Below are 12,079 nucleotides of genomic sequence, written 5' to 3' on the forward strand. Positions count from 1 at the left end.
TAGGCATGGAGCAGATATTTTCAGACAACTGTTCACAAAGACTCGAAGATTTCTTTATTGATCTGTTCAGCTATTTTAGACCCCGTCATTTTGTATGTATATTTTTGTATGTATATTTGTATGTGTATTTTGCCCTGTTCATTACTCTGCATTTATCAACACTGAATTTCATCTGCCATTGTGTTGCCCATTTTAACAACAGCAAAGCCAAGGGAAAGGCACATCAGAACTTATAAGGCACAACGTAACTTAACCAGCAGGGGAGAAGTCACACACACAAAAATGGGCCAAAGGCAGAAAAATGAAAACCAGGAAGCAATGCCAGCAATGTCGTAACTAGCATGTGTATAGAAAATGCCCAGCATTCAGGAAAATATGTAGAAACTATAATAAACCCAACCACTATACTATGTGCAGAGAAAGTAGGAAAGTGCATGTTGAGTGCGGAAATGGATTCCTTAAGTGAAGCTCTTCTTCAGCACGAGATTGGAGGAGGCTGAAAACTCAAGTGTGGCTAAATAAAATGTGTATACATGGCACTTACATGAGATACATGATAGACACTGGGGCACAAGTAAACATGATAACAGAAAATGATATTAAGATGTTAGAAGCACAGGCACGTGCAAGTTTAAAAACGGTCTATAAACAATTCCAGTGTTGGGAAAATGCACACTGATACTTAAATACAAAAGGAGAATGTAAAGCAAAAATGGATGTTAATACAAGCAATCCCACTTTGCCTACACGCAGGAGAGATGCTTGATCTCGTTAGTGGATGTATACTATAAAGCAGCATTACCACCCACTGCCGCCCCTCTTACCATAGCTGTTATGACAGGCATGTCCTGCCCTTCCTCTCAGCCAACCAGCTGCGGGCAGGGACAGGGTCTCCTCCCGGAAGCAGAAGAGCGGTTCACTGTGTGGCAGGAAGGCCGCGCAAAGCCTGGCATGGCAGCCTTAGAGCAGCGGCGACACGTGCAGCAGTGCTCAGCAGGTGGCTGGATGATGGGGGCATGGCAGGCACTGGAAGCTCCGGGGGCAGGTTTACTGCTGTGAGCTCTGGGGGTGGAGGCCCTAAGAGGTGGGGGGCTGGCACTGGAGGGGCTCTGTGGGCAAAGCTAATACTGGGGAACTCTGGAGGTGGGGCTAATACTGGGGGGGCTCTGAGAAGCAGGGGCCTGACACTGGGGGGTACTGGGGTGTCCAGGGTAGAAAGCTGGCACTGGGGGGTTCTCGGGGAGGGGCTAGTAGTGAGAGGGCTATGGGGTCAGGGCTGGCACTGGCAGGCACTTGGGATGGGGCTAATATTGGGGATTAGGGGTTGGCACTGGGGGGGCCCTGGGATCATTGGGTGTAGTGGGGCCTTGGAAACAGGAGGTTGGCACTGGGGTGGGTCTAGTGGTGGGAGGCTCCAAGGGGTGGGAGGCTGGCACTGGAGGGCTGTGAGGGTCAGAGGCTGGCACTGGGAGGGGTTGGGTGCAGGGGACTCTGGGGTCAGTGGCTGGCACTGGGGAGTATTGGGGCATTGGGGGGCTCTAGGGTTTAGGCTGGCACTTGGGGGGCTCTTGGGACCGGGGCTTTTTATACCATGGCCTGACACACCCATTTACAAACTTTTGGTGGACTGGTAACATTTTATTTTTCATATTTGTTGTTTGCATAATGAATATGCAAATATGCAAATAAAATGTTAATGGACCACCGAAAGTTTGTGAATGGGTTTGCCAGTCCACAGTATAAAAACGATTGGGGACCGCTGCTATAGAGAGTCAGAACGATAACATAAAACTGGATATTCAAGTAGTGCTATGATCACCTAAAGGTGTATTCACAGGAAAAGAATGTCTCCCAGTAACATTTCAAGAGCAGATGCAGCACCTGTGATGCATGCGACCAGAAAAGCTCACAACCCTTTAAAGAGGCTAGAAGAGGGATTACAAAACAACATCAAATAGTGTCATTTGGAGAAGAGAAGAGCCAAAAGGTTGGGTTCCTTAGTAATTGCAGAGAAAAGAAAAGGTCAATGGAGCTGAACAAAAACATGAAAAGCGAACACTTCCAGTGGCCTACAAAGATGCAAACTGTGGTCTGAAATGGCAGTAGCTAAATTCTTCAGCAAATTAGATGTATCGATGGGATTCTGGCAGCTCATTTTGAACACTAAGGGCTCCAAGATCTCCACTCTCAACACAGAATTTGGCAGATACTGCTTCCTAAGTCTGCTTTTTGAATATGTTTGGCTCAGAAGTATTTCATCGTACAATGAGCCATTTACTAGAGCAGTGGTTCTCAAACTTTTTGGCCTGCAGCCCACCCCACTCAATGCAAACCTTTCCGTGGACCACCAGCCAACTGCCGATGATGACAAAATGCCTTTGCTTATCTCTAAATACCTTAAATACTAAATTTTTTGTATTAGGCTTCTGAAGCTATAACATAAGGGGATGTATATGACCAGTGATAGAAATGTAGCTGTGTTAGTCTGGGGTAGCTGAAGCAAAATGCAGGACAATGTAGCACTTTAAAGACTAACAAGATGGTTTATTAGATGATGAGCTTTCGTGGGCCAGACCCACTTCCTCAGATCAAATAGTGGAAGAAAATAGTCACAACCATATATGACCAGGAAGTATGGAAATATTATTAATTAAAATTAAAATAAGTAAACAGATCAAGCTCTTTAACTGTATCATGTTAGTTTACCAAACTGTTTCAAATAAAGTAAAATATTAATTGATGTCCAAAACAAAAGGTTTAAACATCATCTTTATTTATGGCAGGAGTGGGGAACCTTTTTATTTGTTTTGGTTTGGGGACCACTGATCCACAAAAGAATCAGTTGGGGACCACACAAAAGTGAGAGGCAACCCCCACCCAACAAATAAACTCCAACCCTCACAAATGTGGCCCCCTCCTGAGACACCTCAGTCCCCTGGCACAACAGCCCCAAGTCAGGAGGGAGAGAGGGCAGGGAAGACTAAGATTCAGGGTTTTCCGATTAACTCTTCTTGGGTTCCAGGGTTAGTAGTTTTTGTGAGTCCCCCTAAGCTCTGAGATGGGGACAAAAATATCACATTTGGAAGCGAGACTGACTTCTGAGAGGGTCTTGCCTTATGCATCAAAGAATCAAGTAGACCCCAACATGACTTTCATGACTTTCACTACAGTCAGAGCTTTAAGCAGAAACTCTCTCAAACCACTCACTACATAATAAAGGACTTGGAGAAGCACCACCACAAATACAGTGTCTGCTTTTGATAAAGTATGACATGACTGAGGATTTCCAACTGATGCCACACAGTAAAGACAGACACACTCCCAAGAGAACAAGATCCATCTGACAAAACATAGCCTGCAGCAGACAGTAAACATGCGTGTGAACATAATGAGTGTTGTGCTGTATCTCCAGGTATATGGGATGAATCGTAGACAAAAACTGCTGAAGATGAAAGACTGTAAGGAGTGCTACAAGCAGTGAGCAAAGCAGTTAAAAAGCAACCCTTCGTATCTGTGTGCTCCTACTGTAAACATGGGGTTTCAATGATCTTAGGCATGCTCTTGCAGGGAACAGAGTTTGTGTTTCTCCAAGTGATGAGAATGAAAATATTGGATCGAATATATGAAGGCTACCTGGAAATGAGTGGGGAGAGCTAGAGAAATTGTTTTCTGACAGCAGCTGAATAGTGACATCAAAGTAATGGCAAAGTATGTAACAGGTCAGAAGTACGAAACTCATTTACAACAGATGTATAAATACTCAAGTATCTGACTAAAAGAAAGGACGGCCAAAACTATGCTAAGCTACAGAACAAGTTGACATAAGTGATGTCACTCAGGGAGGAGAATTAGCCACCCTCTAAGCAACATACCCTATGCCAACTTAAGCACTAGTGTAGACAGGCACTGTCAGTGGGAGGAGGCAAGAATTGCACTGATCCGTCAGAGCTACATTGATGGAAGAGTCACCTCACTCATATTCTGGTCGCTGCTTAAGGCAAAATCTTTCTAAGGAATCGTAAGTGTCTGCTCAAAGACACCTGACAATTTGGTACCAACATATGTTTGCTCTCCCTTCACTTAAGATTAGAGCAATTCATAAACTGACCCTGTTATTGACCATGAGACTGGCCAGTCTGTTACAAAGAAGTGTTTGACAAAAGAGGATTTGCAATGCAGCAGATTGGGAAGGCTGCTGAAACCCCCTCGTCATTGACTGAAACATGTTAGGGGTCTGTTTAAGAAAAGAGTTGAGTCAGTTATTGCATTTGTAATAGTTTGATTATCTTTTGGTTCAATCAAAAGATGTTTTTAAGAAGGAAGCGCTGTTCTGAAGCAAATCCTCCTGCGAGTGTTCAGATGTCATTCTTCCTGTACACTCTTTGTTTTCTTAGACATACTGAATGGCTGGGGGCAGAAACAAAGGAGACCAGCACAAGGCAGTCGCAGGCTGCAATTACACAGAATAGTTGGTCTTTTCTTGCCACATTTGTGTACAGAGTTCTGTTTATAATAAAAAGTTTACTTTGAAACTGGACTGCTCACCAGTGAAATACGAGGCATAAGTGATACTGATCATCACAGCATAGGGCACATCATCGCTCTGCTCTCCGTTCCTGGGCAATGTGGGCAGTGCTCCTCTCCAGGCTCCCCAGAAGGGCGGGGCCTGAGGGGAAGGGGTGGGGCTAGGGCAGCCAGCCCTCAGTGCAGCCCAAACCACACCACTTCACCCTCAGCCAGCCCTCAGTGCTGCCTGAGGTTCCCAGGGCAATATAAAGAACCTGGGACTTTGGCTACTGCTCCTCACGTCTGTTAGCAGTCCTGGCTGGACACAGTACAATTGGAATCTTTGGAGAATTTAGCTCCCAAAGTTTAGCAAGTCTGTACTGAGCATGTGCTAGCCAAGATTTTTCAGTCACGAAACTTGGCCAAATTTGATTACATTTTCATTTACATTTTACATGGTAAAAGACAGAATTCTGACAGCAAAGTTATATCCCTAAGCTTGTTCACAAAGTCTACATCTACACAGCAATGCTATTTCGAGATACCGGTGGTATCCCGAAATAGCTAAACCACGTCTTTTGAGCGCGCCAGTTATTTTGAAATACAGCGGGCTCGCTGTTCCGACGTCCTTGTAAATCTCATTCCACGAGAAGTAAGGGACATTTTGGAATAGCGATTTATTTTGAAATTTGGTGCTGTGTAGACAGCGCAAAATTTTGAAATAAACTACTTCAAAATTAACTCGAAATAAGCTATGCAATTTGTGTAGCTCAAATTGCGTAGCTTATTTTGAGCTTCAGGTGCAGTATAGACACACCCAAAAAGAGCTGAACCATTTTAGCTGAAACATTTAAAAAAAAATCAGGATGAGACAGGCATATAATGTGGATAATTTTACCCCAAATGGTTATAGTTCGTGTGATAGTGTTTTAAATTCTACATTCTCTTTATCCCTTCTTTTAGTGCCTCACATAAGCACAAATTCTGTGTAATATTTCCTACTTATTTAGAGATCAATATGGACGTCATTGATGAGTTAAGGATAGTTTTCCAGCCTGAACTTGCTGGCTTATTTCTATATAAGACAACCACTTAAGGGTATTTAAAACTAGTTTCTTTATGTATTACATCTTTTTTGTGGAGGTGAGAACTCTGCGCATGACATTCTCCAATCCTGCTGTTAATGATGTTCTATTAATTATTTGTCGCTGATGCAGGCAGCAGCTGCTCCCCATGAAAGTCAAAGGTATCACCTCTGTAATAATGTTGCCTACATTTGTCAGACAGTAGTCCTAACCCTAAGTCTGCTTCATGGCCCTGCCCAGGTCCAGGGTTGTATTTAGTTTAACTGCTCCAGTGTATCATACTCTCAGTTATCGAGAGCTGTGTAGTGGCTTCCTGTCCAAACCTGGCAATCAGAGCAGTTTTCTGACTGAAAAGCCCTTTCTGTGCTGATCAGAGAGGTTTTCACTTTGCCCTTTCTTTTGCAGTGATTATGCTTCCCTTGTCTCTTGTTCCTCACTCTCCACCTCAGACAGGCACCACAGTGCCTTTTACTGATGCACACGTTTTGAGTGATTTTAAGCACCTTTATGTTGTATGCAAGTCAATGCTCTAAATCCATTTTAGCACTCACTAATTTGGCAATAATGGTAGTCTCCAGAATGGCAATTAGTGAACAAAAGAAGGTTGCACTTCGTGACCTAGCAACAAGGTTTCCCTTAAAATGTGTTTCTGTCTCTTCATTTTTTTAACCTCATGTCAAAGTCCCTAGGGAATGGCAATGTAAATTGCTTTGTGTAGACCTTTATGACGATTCAACATTTGATGCCAATGCTTAGCTTTTCCAGTTTCTTTTAAGATTTTACTAATTTCATATTTTTTAAAATTTCTCAGCCCTTATTTCTCACAAAAAAAGGACACTTAAAATGACTGAGACTTTTTCCTGAATTGCTGAAGTAACAGCATGGTATCAATATTCCTGGTTTTCTTGTGATTGTAGAATCTCTTCAGTAGCAGCAGTCAGTAAATTGTATGTGAAAGTCTCTTGTTCTGATGTCATACAGCTACTTGTGGTAGTAACACCTATCGACGCTGTTTAATATACTGTATCTTTTAATATGACTTACACTGACACTTTAGAATACATAATCTGCTTTTATTTTATGCCTTTATTGGTTCCATTTCCTGGCTTGTCATATACAAATTAAGTGAAAAAACAAAATTCTATTTCAGATTGCATCACAACTATTCATTTTCTACCTTTCCTTCCCCCTGATTAGTGTACCCAAGAGCTCTCACTTAGCTTTCCCATCTCTTGAATCCTTTTTTGTAGGTGAAAAATCTTGATAAATTGCAGTGAGGCACAGCTACGATATTAGCAGTAGCTTCCCCAAAAAATTCTGTCGGGCATTAGATGGATGTGTTTGTTCATCAGCAGAAGAAATGAAGGACTAGAAATCTAATTTCTTTCTCTCCAAAAGGAAAGAGGCAGCATCGCCGGACAAATACATTTATAGTTTGTTTGTTTTGCTGGAAAAGTTTATACTTTGTTCCTGGAAAATCTGCTGAGTGTATTGATAGTTTAGCAGTGTTCAACACATGTGACTTGAAGTGAAGGATTATGTGACTTGTAGGAGATCTGGAGATGTACTCTCACTGGAAACTTGTTTGCAAATATCTACCGTTCATGCAATCTGAGCCATTCCAAACACCAAAAATTTGTTTTCCTAAATATTTTTGGGAGCTCTACAGATACATCATCTCTAACAGGGACCATTTAGCAGTGTCCTGAGTGGGGTGATTGCAGTCATTGCAACCTTCATCTTCAGTTTGATCAGAGGGGAGCTTCAGCATAACAGCAGTAAATTGTCTTTTAAAGTTTCCCCAAATCTTAGCTGAAATCTCCATGGAGTTTCAACTTGATGTTGTTTTTAAAATTAATGACATGGTTTATATCAGGTTTTAAAGCCACTGAGTATTGTATGTATACAGTTCAACATGTATAATTCAATTACTTTTATTTCTATGTAAACATTAGCTTTTCCTTCTCCAGAGTCTCCAGGCAAAGATTTTGGTCCTACTCTGGGCTTAAAAAAGTCCAGCTCATTGGAGAGCTTGCAGACGGCTGTGGCTGAAGTCAGGAAAAATGAACTTCCTTTCCACAGACCCAGGCCTCACATGGTCCGTGGTCGCGGCTGTAACGAGAGCTTCCGAGCTGCCATTGACAAATCTTATGATGGACCTGAAGATGCAGAAGAGGGTATGCCGGGGCATCTACTTGTTTGGAAAGCTTCCACCTCTTAGTACAGACTAAGGCGCCATCCAATAAAGCACTAACACTAATATCCATAATGGGATTTAAGGATGTGCTTAATTGTTGTGCTGAACTAGGGCCATATTACTATATATGCTGTCCCAGGGCCTGAGTGAACTTACACTGCACTTCCTCAACAGAAAGTCTAATTGATTTCAGTAGTGGGAGTGAATCGTGCCCAGACTCCACAAAGGTTTATGTAACCATTTTGTTTTCGATTTGTGTTAAGTAATGTCTGTCTTGTTAACTTTTGCTGCTGTTTTGTTTGTTTTACGACACTCAGCTTCAAGTTTTTCCTTTGCCAGCTCCCTTTTCCATACTGAGACCGCACCACAGCTCCCGCCCATGTAGCTAAGATCTAGAGGAGCCCTGTTTAACGGTAAAGGAAGGACAGAGCAGTCACACCTTGACCCAAATTATTCATGACACCTATGGGAGTCACAATCCCCAGATTGAGAGATCCCTGTTTTACAGCATGAACTGTAATGCTATGTTCAGTTCTTGAACTCTAAAGTAAACCTACACTAGGGCTGCATCTAGACTGGCATGATTTTGCACAAAAGCAGCTGCTTTTACGCAAAATCTTGCCGCCTGTCTACACTGGCCACGAGTATTTGCACAAGAACACTGACTTTGTAATGTACAAAATCAGTGGTTCTTGTGCAAATACTCTTCATGCTCCCGCTCAGGGACAAGCCCTCTTGCGCAGATATTCTTGCGCGAGAGGGCCAGTGTAGACAGCAACGTTAATTTATTGCGCAAGAAAGCCCGATGGCTAAAATGACCATCGAAGCTTTCTTGTGCAAGAGAGTGTCTACACTGGCACAGATGCTTTTGCGCAAAAGCAAATCTTTTGCGCAAAGGCACATGCCAGTATAGACGCTCTCTTGCGCAAATACTTTTAACGGAAAAACTTTTCCGTTAAAAGTATTTGCGCAAAATCATGCCAGTCTAGACGCAGCCTTGGTCTCCTCGAAGCAGTATAAAAGTGATTGTACTGCTGTTTCTTTTACAGACATCAGAAATAGCTGAGAGCAGGGAGTGACTGCATTAGTTTTTTATAGTAGTTAGGATATGCAGGTTCTTAGAAGCTCTTGAAGAAATAAGCTCTTGCTGTTTATGTCCCAGCTTGTGGGCTTTTTTGAATTGTTGGAGGTTAACAGGCCAGGTTTCGAAAAGAATAATGTTTTACCACATGTCAAGGTTTTCATACCAGAAATAACTACTAGAAAATAAGTAACTATAATAATTCTGTGCTTAATTTACAGTAGAAGCCCTGCTTGAATTAACTAGATATATGTTTAGTCTGTATTTTAAATTATACAGTTAAATGAACGTGCACTGTGAACTATTGCAGCACTTTAATCTCCTGATTCCAGATTTCACATTTGCATTTTCCTGCTCATAAATGGTCCTTAACCATTTTTACTGATTTTTCTTTCTGTCCCTGTAGATGGTCTGTCTGATAAGAGCTCTCTCTCTGCTCAAGAAACTCAGAACTTTGAAGCAACTCCACAAGGGAATCCTGAACTAGAAGATGTAGAAACCAAGATAAAGAAAGACAACAAATATAAAGAGAAGGAGAAGAAAAAGGGAAAGATCAAAGGTAAAGTCAAAGAGAAGAAAAGGAAAGAAGAAAATGAAGATCCAGAGAAGAAGACTAAGAAGAAGGGTTTTGGTGCCATGCTGAGGTACGGTTTTTGTGTTTAAAACATATACAAGCACAGGCATGCCCAAAAATTTTCCTGAAGAAGCTCGTGAAAATATCCAGTGAAATCACAGATAATCTCATTTAGCAAACAAAAGCACTTAAGTGTCTCAGAACACACAAGTTCTTATTGACAGAGTCCTGCAAATCCACAGACCATTTTTGTGGACAGTGGATCACACAGGGCTCTATTTGCTGGCAGTGTCCGGCTCGGGCAGCCTAGGGGGTGAAACTCACTCAGGGTTGGTGGCCTTGAGCCAATGCTGGAATTGGGATGGATAGGCTGGAATCGAGGCTGTCCAGTACCCGCTTGCCATGCCACTTGGGCTTGGGCCCCTCCACCAGCACCAGCATCCCCACCGTGGCTTGGCCCAGTAGCACTGGCTATGCTCCTGGGCAGCAGGGGCCAGGGTGCACATCCAGCAAATGGAATAAGTGGGGCCCTGACACTTCACCCTGCTGCCCCACTGTGGTGCAACACATGTTGCTGCTGCCGGGCATTGTTTGCTGAAGAGCATCATGCAATGTGAAACCCCTTCTCCCTCAGCCCCTCCTCCACGCTGTCCCTTTCCCTCAGGTCCCTACCCCTGCACTGTCTCTAACCCCTACTCCCTGCCCACGCACTGCCTCTTCCCTTCAAGATCTTGCCCCGTGCCAACTCATCTCCTCTCCCTCCCATCTTGATGGCTTGCTGCTGTGGGCACAGATAGAAGCCAAAACAGGCGAGTGGATCACAGGTAGGATCACACATTGATCCTAGTGGAAGCAGATCCACCTTTTTATATCTGCACAGGAATCTAGTTACTGACTCTCAAATAATATCTAAATGAGAGAGGGGCAACTGTAGACAGCAGTTGTGGGGGTGGAGGGGAGCCAATGACCTTAAAAGAATGAACAAGGCTTTAGGGGCACAAGTGAAGGAATTTTAGAATGAGAACGAGTATAGTGTTAGTATCAGATGTCAGAGCTCATATTCACAGCAAAGTTTTTGATTCATTAGAGTGAGGGGAGTGTCAGAAGAGTCAGAAAGAAGAGGCTGAAGTAATAAAGGTTTGAGATCAAGGATTTTAGCAGCAGCAAAGCATAAAAAGAGGCAGATGTGTAAGACATTACTGAAGTGAAATGTGTATGATTTAGTGACAGGACATCTGTCGGGGAGAGAGAAGCTGAAGATGACACAAAGGTTGAGTCTCTGTTAGGTAGAGGATAGCTGACAATGATTAATATTTATGGAAAAAGGTGGGATGTCTTTATTAAGTTGAGTTGAGTTTTTGACAAGTTGAATTTCAGCTGGCAGCAGGACTTGTCATAGGAGTTATCAAAATAAGAGTACAAACAGGGGTAGAGAGAGGTTGACTAGGGAAGAAACCTGAGACACTGTGTTGTAGATATGGTCATTCTAATTATGAGGTTGCCCAGAAAAAGTGTAGAGTGAGAGCAGAATGAGGGCAAAGGATATAATCCTAGGCTAGATTGACAGAGGAAGGGAGGAAGAATCAACAGAGGAGATGCTATAGGAGCAGCTAGAAGAGGTAGTAAAAGAACCAGCAAATCAGAGTTGCTGTTGCCAAGAAAGGAATAGATATTAAGGAAGGAGGTTCTGCCCCCAGTCTAGGAAAATATCAGTGGAGAAGCATCATTGGGATCTGGTCATTAAGAGATTTTTGTTAATGAAGAGCTGATCAAGACGCATACTAATCCGCCACCTGCTAGGAAAATTACATTCGATATTTTGTGGAGAATATTTTTATACACCATAGTAAGTGTTTGTGTGTGTGTGTGTATATATACTAGAAGATTTACTCAGCGTTGCTCTGGTCCTCAACTCGATTAATTTTTGTTTTTCTTCATTTAAATCATTGCTCTGTTGTGGGATTGGGGATGAAGGGTTCAGTATGCAGATTGTTCCAGGAAGAGAAGATTATCCTAGTCCTTTGTCACCACAATACCTTTGGTCAAGGTGAGACCAAGCTTCTTCGTGGATGCTGCAGCTCCAGCGGGCACAGCCAGGGGAGAAGTGCATGTTCCCCAGCTGGGACAGGTCCAGATTTGTCTGTCCCTGTGCTTCTCAGCCAGAGTGAGGAATGCAGCAAATTGTGCACTTTCCCCTCACTCCCTGAGGAAGGGGAACATCCAGCAATGTTCCCCAAGAATAGAAGGGGGAGCTAAGCCCCTCCTCCCCCACCGTGCCCTCACTAAAGGGTGCAAGGCTCGGGGGTGGGGCAGTCCTAGACAGGGCAAGGGCCTTTCATCTTCTTGGTGATTGTCTCTTTTCTGTACGGTTTTCCCAGAAACAATCCCATTTCAGCCACATCCCATTTTTCTAACACAACTAAACCCTTATCCTGCTTTAGGTTATGATAAGAGGAAGCTGTATACCAAATGTAGTGACCCTAGCTCTTACTGTTTAGGAGGAGTTCTTGAACAGACAGACAGAGAGACGAATTCTATCAAATACATAATAGATACACAATGTAAATAGTGATTGCATATTTTTCATATCTGTACTATGTTCACGTGAGCTGTCTTGTTTCTCTTGTCAATAGCAT

General features: G+C 43.0%; 1 protein-coding gene across 7 annotated transcripts in view; it reads left to right on the top strand.

The window, feature by feature from the left end:
- Positions 1 to 12,079, top strand: part of PARD3B (par-3 family cell polarity regulator beta) — a 604,960-nt gene that overhangs the window by 406,764 nt on the left and 186,117 nt on the right. For all 7 annotated transcript variants that reach the window (XM_075934324.1, XM_075934322.1, XM_075934323.1 and 4 more), the window contains 2 exons: positions 7,562 to 7,768; positions 9,276 to 9,513. In XM_075934324.1, coding sequence (XP_075790439.1) covers positions 7,562 to 7,768; positions 9,276 to 9,513 — 445 coding nt within the window. The remainder of the gene's footprint in view (positions 1 to 7,561; positions 7,769 to 9,275; positions 9,514 to 12,079) is intronic.

The sequence above is a fragment of the Pelodiscus sinensis genome, chromosome 7, assembly GCF_049634645.1.
Source record: "Pelodiscus sinensis isolate JC-2024 chromosome 7, ASM4963464v1, whole genome shotgun sequence".
Taxonomy (NCBI): domain Eukaryota; kingdom Metazoa; phylum Chordata; order Testudines; family Trionychidae; genus Pelodiscus; species Pelodiscus sinensis.